This window comes from Procambarus clarkii, chromosome 2 (genome assembly GCF_040958095.1).
Source record: "Procambarus clarkii isolate CNS0578487 chromosome 2, FALCON_Pclarkii_2.0, whole genome shotgun sequence".
NCBI lineage: Eukaryota > Metazoa > Arthropoda > Malacostraca > Decapoda > Cambaridae > Procambarus > Procambarus clarkii.
In genome coordinates, this window is record NC_091151.1 from 51376873 (window position 1) to 51395392 (window position 18520).

The 18520-nt window shown below is 49.7% G+C and overlaps 2 protein-coding genes across 2 annotated transcripts; both read left to right on the plus strand.

Annotated features, from left to right (window-relative positions):
* The first annotated feature begins 599 nt into the window (after positions 1-599).
* Positions 600-12771, plus strand: LOC138366605 (uncharacterized). Its single transcript, XM_069327652.1, has 3 exons — positions 600-632; positions 11399-11839; positions 12091-12771. The coding sequence occupies exons 1-3, from the start codon at positions 600-602 to the stop codon at positions 12769-12771; spliced, it is 1155 nt and encodes a 384-aa protein (XP_069183753.1).
* A 145-nt stretch (positions 12772-12916) lies between these two features.
* Positions 12917-18288, plus strand: LOC138366606 (zonadhesin-like). Its single transcript, XM_069327658.1, has 3 exons — positions 12917-12975; positions 13440-15623; positions 18111-18288. The coding sequence occupies exons 1-3, from the start codon at positions 12917-12919 to the stop codon at positions 18286-18288; spliced, it is 2421 nt and encodes an 806-aa protein (XP_069183759.1).
* Positions 18289-18520: the final 232 nt, after the last annotated feature.

An 18520-nucleotide genomic window follows, 5' to 3' on the forward strand; every position in this document is an offset into this window, starting at 1 on the left:
CATCATTCGGGAGGGGTACCATCGATGGGGTGACGGTAGAGGGACGTTTGAGGATTACCAACTCCTTGTTATGCTTGGCCAGCTCAGCGTTGAGTGAAATGAGCATGGGCCCGACGTCCTTGTGCCAGTTGTCCATGCCATCACGGGAGGCCCCCAGCCCATGGGGCACCACCAGCCGAAACATGGTTGGAGTTCTTACCATGAGATTGCCAACCTTTGTTAGGGCTGTTTTCAGCCAAAACAGCCTATTCTTGGCAGTATCCAGGGTGACATTGGTGATGTAGTGGATGTCGGAGGAAGACTGCACTTGCTCCTGAGCTATAGGGTTGGACTCGAAGGGTGCTCCTGCACCGAAAGCGGAAATTAGCGCCACGATGGTGGGGCGGAAGAACAAGACTGGCTCTTCGACAATGTCTTGACCGTCGGAGGGTAGGGGAGCTATCTTCACCTCGATGTCACCCGGGGTAGACCGGTAACGTATTGTGGCCCTGTTGACACGAGTCAGTCCTTCACGTTCCACACGGGCATAGTTGTAACATTTCCAAATTACACTTGCCAGTCCATAGGGACGCACAACAGCAGCCGGGAGGTCATACACGATGACATCACCGACCCCAAAGGCGTGGGTGTCGGTGATGTCGCTGTCTATTGACTTAATGGACGATAAAGCCATGGCGGAGGGGCGGTTGAGAGGAACGGGGTAGAGTCGTCGTCAACTATGGTGACCGAGGGTGACGGTGGAGGCCTTTAAATACACCTGTGTCCCCCACCTGGAGGGGGGAGGGATGTATGGGGTGTGGCGTAGAGGCTGCCTTCCCTACCTTAAAAGTCCATACACACTCCGTCCAGTCTCGAAGGCTGTAATCTGGTCTCGATGTTGGAAGGTTAATTTTTCCATTTGCCATATCTCCGTCTGGATTTCCTGGGATGAATATTCTTCATAACGTTTCACCGTCTCTCCAAATGACTTAAAAAACCGTTCTGGAGGGGCACTCAACACAAGACGGTCATAACAATCCCACAATGCATATATCAATCTACATTTGTGCTCGACATACTTGTAGTACCGCTGAGTAGCAACCAACTTCTTTAATAAGGGAGATTTGTCTTCTGGGGGTGTAGCTGGGGGAGGAGTGGGTCTAGAAGCTTGCTCCATGGTGGATATGCAACTGAATATGGTGGTCTTTAAGATGGTCTTCATATAGGTCTTCAATACGGCTCCCAATGGGGTCTCCTATGGATACCCCTCCCCCCTTTTAACTGAGATCTAGCGCGATAATTACGTATGAGGGTTGGGTCTATGCCAGCCACCCTCAGTAAAACCCTTACATCTTCCTTGTCACTTGCCCTAAATTGCCCCTTTGTGAAGGCTAGAGTTTTAATTATATCTAAAATATTTAAATTTTGTACAGGCTTTAATAAATTTCCGCGACTATCCCACATCACCTGTTGCCTGTTTTGTCCAAACATGTTCAATAATGCTTTGACATGAGGAATTTCCTCAATTTTAAAATTCACATTTATTAAGTTGTCCAGACTTGGATTTTGGGGTGTGATGGTGGCTTTATGTGGAGTGTGGCCAGCAACAATTACTTGCACTTCGGGCGGGAGGATGGAATGTCCCCTTTTTTTATTTATTTTTTTTTTTAAAAGGCGATGGTCGCGCCGGGCAGCCCGCGTTTTTTTTTTTCTTTTTAAGGGCGGCGGCGGGCGACGGTCGCCGGGGGCCCCAATGTCATTTAAAGGGTGTGTGACCAGCCCCGCCCGTCTGGAGGTGCTACTACGGCAACACCGCCCACAGCCCGTTGTTGTCAGGTGGGAGGAAGGAGTGTCCTCTTCCCCCACCCCCCCATCACCCCTACCGGAGTCGCAGGTGGGTAGGTTACGGGCTCCCCCGATATTATTACTTGGGGTGGATTCGTTTTTTAAAGAGAAGGACATACTTTCACTACCATCACCACCGGGGGAGGGCAGACCCACAGCATTAGGAGGTGATAGTGAGTTCTTGTTTTTATTAAATAAATATTTTTCAGCTATGAATCGTGGTACCAGGCAATATTCTTTCACCATTTTATTCTCTCGTTACTTATTTACGCAATTACCTTATTAGGGAGGAAATTAACGATACAGCCAAAGGTAGCAGAGCTGCTAATATCGCCCCACCACGTCTGGAGGTCAGTATGAGCTTCTTTTTGTATAAGGGAGTTTTCTTACGCGCTACAGATCGTATGTCGTTCTGATATCTCTGTAAGCCATTAATTATCTGAGGTTGAACTGGGATGTTTCGTTTCAGAAAATTGGCAAAAATTTCACAAATTGATTCAATTTCCTGCCGTTTTAAAGCCTTGATTAGTTTATTCCGCTTCTTGGGTGATAAATTGTTTAATAAAAATAACAACTGATGATGTTTCTCTACGAGAGAGTCCTCTTGAACTGTCATTTTTTGTTAAATTTGACGATGTCTTGAGCTTTAATCCAACTATTGGCAGAATCTGGGTACCCTCTCCACTTGACGAAATATTCTCTGTGTCCTTTCGATGTTTTCCTAGACTGTAATACCGTTACAGGAAAATAGTCTGGAAGGGATGTTGCAATCAATTCCTGCTCATAAAACATGCCACTGATCGTCTCGTTGTTTAAATCTTTGATTTTATATGTCGGGATTGGATGTGTTCTGTCAATATGTGACACTACAAATATTTCTTCTGTATTTTGGTGCCAAAAGCCTTTGTGAAATATATTCCTGCGCTTTGCCAATCGCACATGCTGTCCAAGGTGCAGCCGTGGACTGATGGCAGTTATGGAGGAGTCATTGTTTAAATACATGACCTTAAACTGTCTTCGTATATCTTCAATATTTTGCAACTTATGAATGGCATGAGGAGTATTTTTTAGCATCCTGTGGAAAGTGTGGTTGTACACGTCCACAACTTTAGGGAGGATGTGGGTGTATTTTAATGAATTAGCTTGAGTCATATAATGATACAGTTTATGTTTTAAAGTTCTGATGGCTCGCTCCACTATGCTAGATTTCATTTCCGAAAATACACTATATAATTTAATATTTTTCTTATTAAAATAATTTTGAACTGACTTGTTGTAAAATTCTCTACCTCGGTCAGTGAATATCCGCCTTACACCGAGAAACTGAGGCGTTTCCTCTAATATCTTCTTCAGAGCGACTAACACTTCACTCGAATTTTTTGTTTTTAAAGTTTGAGTCTGCATTAGGCGGGAATAAACATCGACACAAATTAAAATATATTTAACACCATTATTGTATTTTTGTAAACTACAAAAGTCCCCTAGGTCACAGGCAATTATGGTACGAGGTTTAGGGGCTAATATTTTCCGTCGGGGGAACCTAACTAAATTTCCTCTATGTAATGTGTAAGATCGCTCCCCATGGAGAAATTCCTTCACATCTGCAACACTAATGTTGGGGTCTTTAAGTCTGGCAGCCTTATACAATTTTTGAATTGACCCTGTGAAACCACCTGGGCTAGAAATGTCATTATAGATACTGGTGAGAATTGTTCGTTTCTGTGTCGTTAGAGACATTTTTTTGTTGTCGTTGATGATTACATTTGATACACAATTTCACAGTGGTCTTCGTTGGTGATGCTCGTTCGTAGTTGTAATGCCTCAGGAACCGTCAGATCGACCAATAAGTAACCATACTTGTTCTGGGATATTGCCCGACGGTATATTTCAACGAAACTACTAGTTGTTTTTCGCCCATATAACTGTCCACTTAAAATTTCAAGTTGGCTTATGTCTCTCTGCTTCATTAATATATAATGACTACAATTCAGAGTTATTGTCCTGGCGTATTTCCCCTGGGGAAACAAATTTTGACTAATTAGAATTACGGAAATATTACCGTGTCTCCCTCTTGTGAAGATATTGGCTATAATTGGACTCTGTATGGCTTCCAGGTATAAGTCATCAATTATATACAAAACTGACTCATTTGAAAAAGGATCTTTATACTCTAGTGGGTTAATCAGATCCTGGGAGACAGTAACCTTGTTTCGCAGAGAGGGAATGTTTGAAAGAGGTTGTTCTGTATTATTTGCAGATGACACTAAAATTTTTGAGAATTTTCCGTGGTATTTAACACATAAATTCCCCACTAGGGTCGTTTTCCCAGAATTACTGAATCCAGCTACAAATATTCTTGCCGGGTGGTGGAAAATATTAAGTTGCTCGTCTGTGACAGACGCACACTCCTCCATATTTTCCCCATAAATGGTTCAATTACCTATGGAGTGGTCGCTTATATATTCATATTATATATATATATATATATATATATATATATATATATATATATATATATATATATATATATATATTGAGTGTGTGTGTGTGTGTGTGTGTGTGTGTGTGTGTGTGTGAGAGTGTGTGAGAGTGTGTGTGTGAGAGTGTGTGTGTGTGTGTGTGTGTGTGAGTGTGAGTGTATTCACCCATCAAGGGATGTGTCCCCCTCAGGACATAGCCAGTCCTCCTGATGTTTTTTTGAAGTAGAAGTCCCCTAGTGATGACCTCCAGACGAGAGAGAGAGAGAAAAAAAAAAAAAAAAAGTTTTCTACAGCAGGCCTAACCCTTCTCTTACAAAAGGACTGAGAGGTGTTGTATGTGGCAACGTTGCCCCCCACGTTTCCGAGTCAATAAAAGGACGCTACACCTCCCCCACATCATGTATTATTGAATTGTGACCAAACCATCCACTCTCCTCCCCGTCTAGTCCGAGATGTAAGTAAATTAGTATCTATTTCATATAAGGGTTATATATATTTATATATATATATATATATATATATATATATATATATATAAATATATTATATATATATATATATATATATATATATATATATATATATATATATATATATATATATATATATATTTATATAGATAAGTAGGGGCAGGAATGAGAAGTGGAGTGATTTGAGTGCTGGGGGGATATATATATATATATATATATATATATATATATATATTTATTTATTTATTTATTTATTTTAGGTAAGCGTGATCGTTATGTCTCGAGTTGGTGATATTTGTAGAATTTGTGGATGGGGGTCATCACATCTCTTCGTTCATAGGTGTTACACATGTTTCTTCTGCGGAGAAACTGTATGTGTACAGTCTAGTGGTGAACACAGGAGAACCTGTGCTGGAGGTATGACCGTATTTTATATATTTATTTATTCACTTATTTCAAATAAAAAAAATATTAAGAGGGGTTTTCCCCTTCCCCATGAGTGTGGGAGAGAGAGTGTATATAAATTATACACTATTTCCTTCATTAGGTAAACGTCGCCAGCCCACCCTCCCTTCCAGAGAGGATGGCTTCTTGTGCTTTTTGTGTGGAAATACATCCTTGAGACCTCACCACACTTCCCCTTGTGATAATTGTGGGACCTCTGTGTGTGAGGACTTGACCTCTGAACATCTACAAACATGCCCCCGTGGTGAGTGAATAAACCCTCCACCTTTATTTCTCTTAAGAATCTTTTTTGAGAACTTATGTCATGGGGATTTGTGAGAGGGTGTTGCCTTTTTAATATTATTATTATTATTATTATTATTATTATTATTATTATTTATTATTATTCCATTCCAGGAGCGATTCAGAGGCAGGTAGGGGAGGAACATGACAAAGCACAGCGTGACAATAACCCCTTAGGTGGAGGGGAGGGGGGAGAGGAAGCGATGAGTGATGATGATGATGGTGATGATGGTGATAGGGGTGACATCTCTCAGCCGGGCCCTAGTGGTCTTAGACCCCCTGTCATCAATAGACTTAATGCCCTAAATAGTGATGAAAATTCCCCAGATGAGGAGGATGCTATAGACACTCCACACTTAATTAATAGGGTGGGGGCTCTGGGGAATCTCTTTACTAGGCTGGAATATTCCATCCCCTCAGCCTTCGCCACAGATCCTATAGGACTCCTAAGCAACTTTAGGGACTATTACATATCTGAAATAGAGAATTACATGAATTCTCTTGGGGGACATGGCAATTTTACTTCATCATTAAAAATCCTCCTCGAGGTAAAGGTAACACTTTTGAAACAACGACTCACGGAAGATGATGACTTTAGAGAACACTTCATAACAACACCCGCTAGACTGGTAACTCTTGAGGATGTGGGTAATCTTATTGATAGCTGGGTGGCTTATATGATTACACGACTGGAAGATCTCCTTTCAGAAACAGAGGGGAGTGGTTTCATATTATATAATGTCGATTTCCTCAAAATCGTCATCTGTAATGCAAGTGTAAGGTCAGTTTTGGGGGATTATGTCCCTTATCCCCCATTTCTAAGGGGACGGCATGAGGTCTTCAACCCAAACCCGGCTGGTAACAATAAAACATGTATTATTCAGTGCATTGCTGCTTTTCTGGCGTCACAACAAGGGTGGAAGTGGAGACGTATAGGGAGACTTGTAGAGTCTCACTCTAGGGTTAGGAAAATGGTCAAATACGACAATTTATCCTTCCCTCTGTCTTGGGAGGATATCTCTAAATTGGAGAATAGAAATAAACTATCCATTTTTTTGTATTCAATACACAAACATACAGATGGCGTCTATCACGTCTCTCTTTGCCGTCGTGGTAGCAGACAGTACTCGATCATAGTTCCTTTATTGTTATTGGGGGAATCTCATGTGACCCTGATAAAAGAGTTCGATAAGTTCCTTCGGAACTTTACTCGCAGCCACAAACGAAAGACAGTCTTCTGTAGAAACTGTCTCTCAGAATATCAAAATTCGTCTGAGCTAACAAATCACTCATCTTCCTGCGACATCACTCAGAAAATTATTTACCCTCAGCCTGGGGACACACTCCATTTTAAAAATACGGGGAAAGGTTATGCCCCTTCCCATGTGGGCTATTTTGATTTCGAGTGTGTCCTAAGCACTGAGGATTGTCTAGGTTCTGTTACAGCCATACATAGACCTATAGCATACAGCTATATAATTGTTGATAGGAACCACACTGTCGTTGATAAATTTACTTATTTTGGGGGGGACAGTGTTACTCATTTCATGCAGCGAGTTGCCACCAAATGGGAAATTATCAGATCTACCCTCCACCATTATGAAATAGACATGTCTCTTGAGGATATGATCCATTTTAGGAGACAGACTCACTGCCAGTTTTGTGAGCAGGTATTTACCCCCTCCAATTTCAAGGTTCAACATCATGATCACCTTAGGGAAAAGCTCAATTATATTGGAGCTCTATGTAATTACTGCAACCTCCGCCACAAGAATGCTCTGGAGAGTTTAGTTCTAATTGCCCATAATATGTCTTATGACATGGGCTTAATTTTGAGGGAGTTTACCATGGATTCAAATATTAAGAGCAATATCCTCATGAGACAGGGGACGAAATATCTTAAGGTGGAAATAGGGAAGCTTAAATTTCTTGATTCACTGGCTTTTATTACAGGTAGTCTTTCATCCCTAGCAAAGACCCACATTGATTCAGCCAGCCCCTTAACATTCACTCACTCAATGATAGAGGGTTTGCCCAAAAAGAGTCACCACCTACTCTTAAAGGGTAAGCAGTTTTTCCCTTATGAATATACCACAAAAATCAGCTGCTTTAATGACACATCACTCCCTCCTATTGAAATGTTCTACAGCTCCCTAAACAAATCAGGTATAACTTTGGACGAATATAGACATTCTAAATTAGTATGGGAGGCTACGGGGTGTAGGACATTAAAAGACTACCTCCTCATTTATTTGAGGTGTGATGTAGGATTACTGGCTGACATTTTTACACACCACAGGGCAATTCTAAATGATATATATTCTTTAGAATTGACACACTATTGCAGCCTCCCAGGGTACTCCTACGACTGCTTCCTGAAAAGTAGTAGAATATCGTTGGAGTTAAGTGCAGATGTGACGTTGCACAATCTCTTATCACAAAACATACGAGGGGGTTTTACAACTGCAGTTAGGAGTTATGTCAGAGCTAACAACCGCTATGTCAACCCATCTTTTAACCCCCAGGAGGATAGGTCTTCATTCTTACTTTATCTCGACTTTAACAGCCTCTATGGGAGTTGTATGACTAGGAAATTGCCCCATGGGGGGCTAAGGAGACTATCATCTGATGAGATGAACTCCTTCATTAGCGGGGGGAAGATAATGACAGAACAGCCTTTCTCTTCTAACAAAGGGTACTGGCTCTTAATTGACACCAAACTTTTAAGACCCGAAATAGCTAGACTAACAGACGATCTGCCCCTTTGTTTACACCATAGGGGAATAAGTATGGAGGATATCTCACCATTTAGTAGGGGACTTCTGGAAACAAATAACATCACACACCTCCCCCCCCAAAAACATCAAACTGGTTGGAGATCATCTCCCCAAAAAACATTATTTCATATCTCTTCACCTTTTACAACTATTTATTGAGATAGGACTTGAAGTGGAAACAATACATGCAATTTACGAGTTCCACCAGTCAGATTTTATGGCAGAATTTGTTAACACCAACGTTAACAATAGAAATGCCTCCAGCAGTAATGATAGGAAAACACTCTTCAAATTACTGACGAACAGTGTTTTTGGTAAAACGCTACTGAATCCAGCTCGTTATGCCATTGACACCAAACTAGTGACTTCAGCTAGGGTCTTTTTACGAGAGGTGAAGAATCCCCGCTTTAAACGAATGGTGCATTTAGGCGACAATAAATTATTGTCTGTCAGTTCCAGACCATTCATTAAAATTACTCATCCTAATTACATTGGGTTCCAGATTCTTGAGCTAGCAAAATACAGCTTGTACCATTTTTGGTACAGGGTACTTAAGAACCACTATTCAGATAGGGTACAACTGGTGTATAGTGATACAGACAGTTTCATTTTCACCTTACTAGCTGAAGATGTCTTTAATGAGATGGGGAAAGAACCCCTTAGTTTGTGGATGGATACGAGTAATTTTCCTGAAACTCACCCCTTGTATGATCCTTCTAAAAAGGGTGTTTTAGGGCTGTTAAAGTCAGAGGTGTCAGATAAACACATCCTTGAAGTTGTGGCACTCAAGCCCAAAATGTATAGTGTGCTTTTGCTTGACAATAAAAATTCCATCACCGCTAAGGGTATTCCCCGAGCTGTGCAAAGATCTTTAACACATAACCACTTTAAAGAGACCCTTCACAGTAATGGTGTAGTAAATACTTTTAATTACTCACAAATAAGAAACATAGGGGGGCAGATGGCAACCACATTCAATACTAAGAGGGGTTTAAGTGCATTTGATGATAAGCGCTTTTACCTAAATAAATACACTAGCCTAGCGTATGGTCACCCAGACATACCATCCGAGCCCCACCCCAACACCTCAGCCCAAGGAATGTCCACCGAGAGTGAAAGTGGTGACGTCATTGAACCACAAGGAGAGGAAGGACAACACCCCACCAGCGAGAGTGAACCCTATGACGTCAGCAGTCAGTCACCTGAGGGAGGCGCACTACATCCCATTCACTCTCTGGGAGATGATGAGTCATCATCTTCGTCCCAGGAGGAGGAGGAGGAGGGGGAGGAAGACCCCACAACGGACTTGTGGGCGAGAAGGAGAGGTCTTGTTAATAAATATTATGTGGGTGGAGATGACCTACAATACGACTATGTTTAACCCTATGTACTTTGATAATATAATCTATAAATCATCAGGATTATTTCTTTTTCTCCTTCTTTAAGTATAGAGGCTTAAAATATATCCAACTTAAAAACAACTAAGGGAGGCTGGTCCCTCTTACGGTACACTCAAGGTCATCAAGTATGAGGAGGGCTGGTGAGGGGGGACCGCCCCTACTGCGAGGATCCTGTTTTTACACCTGTCCCATAGGGGGAGGTGGGGGGGGGGGGTAACTACCGCTCACCTGAGTGTTTATTATACAAATATACTACCATACTTTTCTGTATAAATGAACATGAGCATGAACATAGCGACACATAATAGATACCTATCTTCACTATTTTACGATTGTTGCTGCCCCACACCTTGGGCGACCTAATATGGGGTGGCTCTAAGTGGCACCCCGCCTCTGATTTTCTTATCTGATTACCCTTCATAGGCAGCTACTTTACTGTAAATGAACATGATCATAGTGGCACATAATAGATACCTATCTTCACTGTTTTTTCGACTGCTACCACTCACACCTTGGGTGACCTAATATGGAGTGGCACTATGTGGCTCCCCGCTTCTGATTTTCTTATCTGATTACCCTACATAGCTGGCTCTATCTGGCATCAAATAATCTACTAGCGCCTGCAGCCTGCCACCACTACCACCTTCAGCGCCTGCCGCCGCCGCCGCCACCACCTTCAGCGCCTGCCGCTGCCGCCGCCGCCACCACCACCTTCAGCGCCTGCAGCCTGCCGCCGCCGCCACCACCACCTTCAGCGCCTGCAGCCTGCCGCCACCACCACCTTCAGCGCCTGCAGCCTGCCACTACCACCTTCAGCGCCTGCAGCCTGCCGCCGCCACCACCTTCAGCGCCTGCAGCTTGCCGCCGCCGCCACCTTCAGCGCCTGCAACCTGCCGCCAACACCTTCAGCGCCTGCAGCCTGCCGCCGCCACCACCTTCAGCGCCTGCAGCCTGCCGCCACCACCTTCAGCGCCTGCAGCCTGCCGCCACCACCACCTTCAGCGCCTGCAGCCTGCCGCCACCACCTTCAGCGCCTGCAGCCTGCCGCCGCCACCACCTTCAGCGCCTGCAGCCTGCCGCCGCCACCACCTTCAGCGCCTGCAGCCTGCCGCCGCCACCACCTTCAGCGCCTGCAGCCTGCCGCCGCCACCACCTTCAGCGCCTGCAGTCTGCCGCCGCCACCACCTTCAGCGCCTGCAGCCTGCCGCCGCCGCCACCTTCAGCGCCTGCAGCCTGCCGCCGCCGCCACCTTCAGCGCCTGCAGCCTGCCGTCGCCGCCACCTTCAGCGCCTGCAGCCTGCCGCCGCCACCACCTTCAGCGCCTGCAGCCTGCCGCCGCCACCACCTTCAGCGCCTGCAGCCTGCCGCCGCCACCACCTTCAGCGCCTGCAGCCTGCCGCCGCCACCACCTTCAGCGCCTGCAGCCTGCCGCCGCCGCCACCTTCAGCGCCTGCAGCCTGCCGCCGCCGCCACCTTCAGCGCCTGCAGCCTGCCGCCGCCGCCACCTTCAGCGCCTGCAGTCTGCCGCCGCCACCACCTTCAGCGCCTGCAGCCTGCCGCCGCCACCACCTTCAGCGCCTGCAGCCTGCCGCCACCACCACCTTCAGCGCCTGCAGCCTGCCGCCACCACCTTCAGCGCCTGCAGCCTACCGCCGCCACCACCTTCAGCGCCTACAGCCTGCTGCTGCCACCATCTTCAGCGCCTGCAGCCTGCCGCCACCACCTTCAGCGCCTGCAGCCTGCCGCCGCCGCCACCTTCAGCGCCTGCAGCCTGCCGCCGCCGCCACCTTCAGCGCCTGCAGCCTGCTGCTGCCACCATCTTCAGCGCCTGCAGCCTGCCGCCACCACCTTCAGCGCCTGCAGCCTGCCGCCGCCACCACCTTCAGCGCCTGCAGCCTGCCGCCACCACCACCTTCAGCGCCTGCAGCCTGCCGCCACCACCTTCAGCGCCTGCAGCCTACCGCCGCCACCACCTTCAGCGCCTACAGCCTGCTGCTGCCACCATCTTCAGCGCCTGCAGCCTGCCGCCACCACCTTCAGCGCCTGCAGCCTGCTGTCGCCACCATCTTCAGCGCCTGCAGCCTGCCGCCGCCACCACCTTCAGCGCCTGCAGCCTGCCGCCGCCACCACCTTCAGCGCCTGCAGCCTGCCGCCGCCACCACCTTCAGCGCCTGCAGCCTGCCGCCGCCACCACCTTCAGCGCCTGCAGCCTGCCGCCGCCACCACCTTCAGCGCCTGCAGCCTGCCGCCGCCACCACCTTCAGCGCCTGCAGCCTGCCGCCGCCGCCACCTTCAGCGCCTGCAGCCTGCCGCCGCCGCCACCTTCAGCGCCTGCAGCCTGCCGCCGCCACCACCTTCAGCGCCTGCAGTCTGCCGCCGCCACCACCTTCAGCGCCTGCAGCCTGCCGCCGCCACCACCTTCAGCGCCTGCAGCCTGCTGCTGCCACCATCTTCAGCGCCTGCAGCCTGCCGCCACCACCTTCAGCGCCTGCAGCCTGCCGCCGCCACCACCTTCAGCGCCTGCAGCCTGCCGCCACCACCACCTTCAGCACCTGCAGCCTGCCGCCACCACCTTCAGCGCCTGCAGCCTACCGCCGCCACCACCTTTAGCGCCTACAGCCTGCTGCTGCCACCATCTTCAGCGCCTGCAGCCTGCCGCCACCACCTTCAGCGCCTGCAGCCTGCCGCCGCCACCACCTTCAGCGCCTGCAGCCTGCCGCCACCACCACCTTCAGCGCCTGCAGCCTGCCGCCACCACCACCTTCAGCGCCTGCAGCCTGCCGCCGTCGCCACCTTCAGCGCCTGCAGCCTGCCGCCGCCACCATCTTCAGCGCCTGCAGCCTGCTGTCGCCACCTTCAGCGCCTGCAGCCTGCCGCCACCACCACCTTCAGCGCCTGCAGCCTGCTGTCGCCACCTTCAGCGCCTGCAGCCTGCCGCCACCACCACCTTCAGCGCCTGCAGCCTGCTGTCGCCACCTTCAGCGCCTGCAGCCTGCCACCACCACCTTCAGCGCCTGCAGCCTGCCGCCACCACCACCTTCAGCGCCTGCAGCCTGCCGCCCTTCACCAATAGTTGTGGAAGGCGTGGCTCATCAGTCCCCGAGGGCCGCCGGCTGATGGAGTCCTCGTGAGACACACACACACTCGCCTCAGTCTTCTGGTATTGATTTTGTTGAGCGGCCTCCGTGAGCGGCGATGTCTTGCCTCCGTGAGCGGCGATGTCTTGCCTCCGTGAGCGGCGATGTCTTGCCTCCGTGAGCGGCGATGTCTTGCCTCCGTGAGCGGCGATGTCTTGCCTTCCGTCCTCTCTAAATGTCATGCTTGACGGGACATTAATACGTGTACTCACGTGTTAGTTTTCACGTGACAAAATTCATCACGTGATGCGGGGGTTTCTTTGATTGCTTTAGCTATTGTTTCAAAATAATTTGAAGATTTAGAATTTCTTGAAGTCTCTAACTTGCAACCTATTCATGTTGATCTAGATTAAACGTCAAAATAACATAAACCTTCTAATTCAAAATCAAATATTTCTCCATTTTAGTTTTTAATCAAAAAGTTTAGTGCAGGGCTTCTTAACTAGAGTACCCATGGGACCAAAAATTATGGGGTTGTGGGACTCGATTATTAAAAATTAAACAAATATAAAAAATTATTGACATTAAAGTATTTACATAATTTGAAATCATACTGATATGTAAGAGGACTGTTGATGATCTGGATTTTGACATTCTGGTGAAGAGAACAAACTATACATCGACCTGCTCTTACTGAACACCGACCTGCTCTTACTGAACACCGACCTGCTCTTACTGAACACCGACCTGCTCTTACTGAACACCGACCTGCTCTTGCTGAACACCGACCTGCTCTTGCTGAACACCGACCTGCTCTTGCTGAACACCGACCTGCTCTTACTGAACACAGACCTGCTCTTACTGAACACAGACCTGCTCTTACTGAACACAGACCTGCTCTTACTGAACACCGACCTGCTCTTACTGAACACAGACCTGCTCTTACTGAACACAGACCTGCTCTTACTGAACACAGACCTGCTCTTACTGAACACAGACCTGCTCTTACTGAACACAGACCTGCTCTTACTGAACACAGACCTGCTCTTACTGAACACAGACCTGCTCTTACTGAACACAGACCTGCTCTTACTGAACACAGACCTGCTCTTACTGAACACCGACCTGCTCTTACTGAACACCGACCTGCTCTTACTGAACACCGACCTGCTCTTACTGAACACCGACCTGCTCTTACTGAGCACCGACCTGCTCTTACTGAACACCGACCTGCTCTTGCTGAACACCGACCTGCTCTTGCTGAACACAGACCTGCTCTTACTGAACACAGACCTGCTCTTACTGAACACCGACCTGCTCTTGCTGACCACCGACCTGCTCTTGCTGACCACCGACCTGCTCTTACTGAACACCGACCTGCTCTTACTGAACACCGACCTGCTCTTACTGAACACAGACCTGCTCTTACTGAGCACCGACCTGCTCTTACTGAGCACCGACCTGCTCTTACTGAGCACCGACCTGCTCTTACTGAGCACCGACCTGCTCTTACTGAACACCGACCTGCTCTTACTGAACACCGACCTGCTCTTATTGAACACCGACCTGCTCTTACTGAACACCGACCTGCTCTTACTGAACACCGACCTGCTCTTACTGAACACCGACCTGCTCTTACTGAGCACCGACCTGCTCTTACTGAGCACCGACCTGCTCTTACTGAGCACCGACCTGCTCTTACTGAGCACCGACCTGCTCTTACTGAGCACCGACCTGCTCTTACTGAACACCGACCTGCTCTTACTGAACACCGACCTGCTCTTGCTAAACACAGACCTGCTCTTACTGAACACAGACCTGCTCTTACTGAGCACCGACCTGCTCTTACTGAACACCGACCTGCTCTTACTGAACACCGACCTGCTCTTACTGAACACCGACCTGCTCTTACTGAACACCGACCTGCTCTTACTGAACACCGACCTGCTCTTACTGAACACCGACCTGCTCTTACTGAACACCGACCTGCTCTTACTGAACACCGACCTGCTCTTACTGAACACCGACCTGCTCTTACTGAACACCGACCTGCTCTTGCTAAACACCGACCTGCTCTTACTGAACACATACCTGCTCTTACTGAGCACCGACCTGCTCTTACTGAACACCGACCTGCTCTTACTGAGCACCGACCTGCTCTTACTGAACATCGACCTGGTCTTACTGAACACCGACCTGCTCTAACTGAGCACCGACCTGTTCTTATTGAACACCGACCTGCTCTTAATGAACACAGACCTGCTCTTGCTGAACACAGACCTGCTCTTGCTGAACACCGACCTGCTCTTGCTGAACACCGACCTGCTCTTGCTGAACACCGACCTGCTCTTGCTGAACACCGGCCTGCTCTTGCTGAACACCGACCTGCTCTTGCTGAGCACCGACCTGCTCTTACTGAACATCGACCTGGTCTTACTGAACACCGACCTGCTCTTACTGAGCACCGACCTGTTCTTATTGAACACCGACCTGCTCTTAATGAACACAGACCTGCTCTTTCTGAACACAGACCTGCTCTTGCTGAACACCGACCTGCTCTTGCTGAACACCGACCTGCTCTTGCTGAACACCGGCCTGCTCTTGCTGAACACCGGCCTGCTCTTGCTGAACACCGACCTGCTCTTGCTGAGCACCGACCTGCTCTTACTGAACATCGACCTGCTCTTACTGAGCACCGACCTGTTCTTATTGAACACCGACCTGCTCTTAATGAACACAGACCTGCTCCTGCTGAACACCGTCATAGGAACACATCCATTACATTACCAGCTTATTCCTCTCCTGGCGTCTATGTTTTGACCCGTCCATTGTGTTCATCTGCATCCCTGTTCGTCTCTTGCCTGCCTCCTGCCTGCGTCCTGCCTGCGTCCTGCCTGCGTCCTGCCTGCGTCCTACCTGCGTCCTGCCTGCGTCCTACCTTCCACCTGCGCTCTGACAATCGCCACAGCTCCTATATGATACATGTATCACACTCCTGGTGGTGGACACTTGTAGAAGGTCAAAGTCGCCGCCATATTGTCATCTCAGTATACGGGGTGTCCCTTTGAACTTCACTATGGCCTCAAGCTGTGCTAAACTGGCGAACAACTTCACCACATGACAGTAACAATGAACTGAAGGAAGCCTCAGCAACACCCTCTACACCACAGGTTCTCATCAGTTGAGTGACAGTTGAGAGGCTGGACCAAAGAGCCAGAGCTCAACCCCCGCAAGAACAACTAGATGTGGCACTCTTGCCACAGAGATAATTGTCAACAACACTTTGAGGTTTGTCATCAGAGATCTCTAACTGCCTGTCAGTGTCTTGCTTCCATAAGCCTTTGACAGTCTCTAACTGTCGCCACCCATTTGTTTGTGTGTGTGTCTGGCGCCTTCATGTGGGGGATGGACACTAATGGTTTACATCTGGTGACAAGCGACGGTTTACGTCGAGTGGCGGAATGAGGCCACGACTTGTTGATGCTGTGTTGGACCTAGGTAGTGGTGGATCTGGGTGGTGGTGGTGGACCTAGGTAGTGGTGGATCTGGGTGGTGGTGGTGGACCTGGGTGGTGGTGGTGGACCTGGGTGGTGGTGGTGGACTTGGGTGGTGGTGGTGGACCTGGGTGGTTGACCTGGGTGGTGGTGGTGGACCTGGGTGGTGGTTGGCGGACCTGGGTGGTGGACCTGGGTGGTGGTGGTGGACCTGGGTGGTGGTGGTGGACCTGGGTGGTGGACCTGGGTGGTGGTGGTGGACCTGGGTGGTGGTTGGTGGACCTGGGTGGTGGACCTGGGTGGTGGTGGTGGACCTAGGTGGTGGTTGGTGGACCTGGGTGGTGGACCTGGGTGGTGGTGGTGGACCTGGGTGGTGGTTGGTGGACCTGGGTGGTGGACCTGGGTGGTGGTGGTGGACCTAGGTGGTGGTTGGTGGACCTGGGTGGTGGACCTGGGTGGTGGTGGTGGACCTGGGTGGTGGTGGTGGACCTGGGTGGTGGTGGTGGACCTGGGTGGTGGACCTGGGTGGTGGTGGTGGACCTGGGTGGTGGTGGAGGACCTGGGTGGTGGTGGAGGACCTGGGTGGTGGTGGTGGACCTGGGTGGTGGTGGTGGACCTGGGTGGTGGTGGTGGACCTGGGTGGTGGTGGTGGACCTGGGTGGTGGTGGTGGACCTGGGTGGTGTGGACCTGGGTGGTGGTGGTGGACCTGGGTGGTGGTGGTGGACCTGGGTGGTGGTGGTGGACCTGGGTGGTGGTGGTGGACCTGGGTGGTGGTGGTGGACCTGGGTGGTGGTGGTGGACCTGGGTGGTGGTGGTGGACCTGGGTGATGGTGGTGGACCTGAGTGATGGTGGTGGACCTGGGTGGTGGTGGTGGACCTGGGTGGTGGTGGTGGACCTGAGTGGTGGTGGTGGACCTGGGTGGTGGTGGTAGACCTGGGTGGTGGTGGTAGACCTGGGTGGTGGTGGTGGACCTGGGTGGTGGTGGTGGACCTGGGTGGTGGTGGTGGACCTGGGTGGTGGTGGTGGACCTGGGTGGTGGTGGTGGACCTGGGTGGTGGTGGTGGACCTGGGTGGTGGTGGTGGACCTGGGTGGTGGTGGTGGATCTGGGTGGTGGTGGTGGACCTGGGTGGTGGTGGTGGACCTGGGTGGTGGTGGAGGACCTGGGTGGTGGTGGTGGACCTGGGTGGTGGTGGTGGACCTGGGTGGTGGTGGTGGACCTGGGTGGTGGTGGTGGACCTGGGTGGTGGTGGTGGACCTGGGTGGTGGTGGTGGACCTGGGTGGTGGTGGTGAACCTGGGTGGTGGTGGACCTGGGTGGTGGACCTGGGTGGTGGACCTGTGTTGTGGTGGACCTGGGTGGTGGACCTGTGTTGTGGTGGACCTGGGTGGTGGTGGACCTGGGTGGTGGTGGTGGACCTGGGCGGTGATATCGGAACGCCACATCTCCCCACAGACAAGCTCCAGGCGACAGGGACAGAGTCGACAGCACTTCGATAAAAAACTTTGACAATCCAATCAAGCGAGTTTGTGTCAAGTGCCTGAGAGCGGGGAACCCGTCGTGGAGGAGGGCAGCAAGCAGCCAACGTGGCCATGAACCTTCAACAATGTCCTTAATCAATGTACTTAATTAATAGTTTTCCGGTTCTCCCTGTAGACTGCAGCACCATTATCTTAAGGTTTCACTTTACTGTAGAGAGATGTCAGCCTGTGTAGACGCACATGTGTAGTCCCACACGACCTGTTTACCTCTCCTTCCTGGCTGCAGGGTGACTCCATCTTGGTGTTTGTGGATTTTGTCAGGTCTGCACAACTGAGGTTCCCTTTGTGATGGACACCCAGCTGTAGCCAAACTTCTCTTGATGATGTCATTGACTGCTTCATGTCTGGCAATCTTTCCCTGTGTCTTACGACAGATGAGATCATGACTGCCCTATTGGTCTGCCCGTGCATGGCCGCAGATACACCGGTGCTCGGTGGAGATAGGGGCGGCAAGGCGCAGGGCAACACCAATACTTAGGGTCCGATGGTCCAGGCGGGTGCCCAAGGAATAATTAGGGACAACAGGAAGACTCCACCATGAGGGGGTCTGCTCAACGAGGAGGGATGCTTAATCCTTCCTGCAAGCTCCCACCAGCATTTCTGAAGCAATATTCTCCACTAAGGGACTATCCCATATCGTTGGGTAGCAGTCGTTTGGAGAACCTGGTCGAGGTGAAGATCCTGAAAGAGTATTCTACTTTTTAAACTCT

What these genes read in the sequence shown, in the direction of transcription:
- LOC138366605 (XM_069327652.1), top strand. Translation starts at nt 600, where the DNA reads ATGACATCACCGACCCCAAAGGCGTGGGTGTCG. An exon ending in CCCCAAAGGCGTGGGTGTCG is followed by an intron (nt 633 to 11,398) that starts GTGATGTCGCTG and finishes CACCATCTTCAG; the next exon opens with CGCCTGCAGCCTGCCGCCAC. An exon ending in CGCCACCACCTTCAGCGCCT is followed by an intron (nt 11,840 to 12,090) that starts GCAGCCTGCCGC and finishes CACCACCTTCAG; the next exon opens with CGCCTGCAGCCTGCCGCCGC.
- LOC138366606 (XM_069327658.1), top strand. Translation starts at nt 12,917, where the DNA reads ATGTCTTGCCTCCGTGAGCGGCGATGTCTTGCCTCCGTGAGCGGCGAT. An exon ending in AGCGGCGATGTCTTGCCTCC is followed by an intron (nt 12,976 to 13,439) that starts GTGAGCGGCGAT and finishes ATTCTGGTGAAG; the next exon opens with AGAACAAACTATACATCGAC. An exon ending in TTGTGTTCATCTGCATCCCT is followed by an intron (nt 15,624 to 18,110) that starts GTTCGTCTCTTG and finishes ATGGACACCCAG; the next exon opens with CTGTAGCCAAACTTCTCTTG.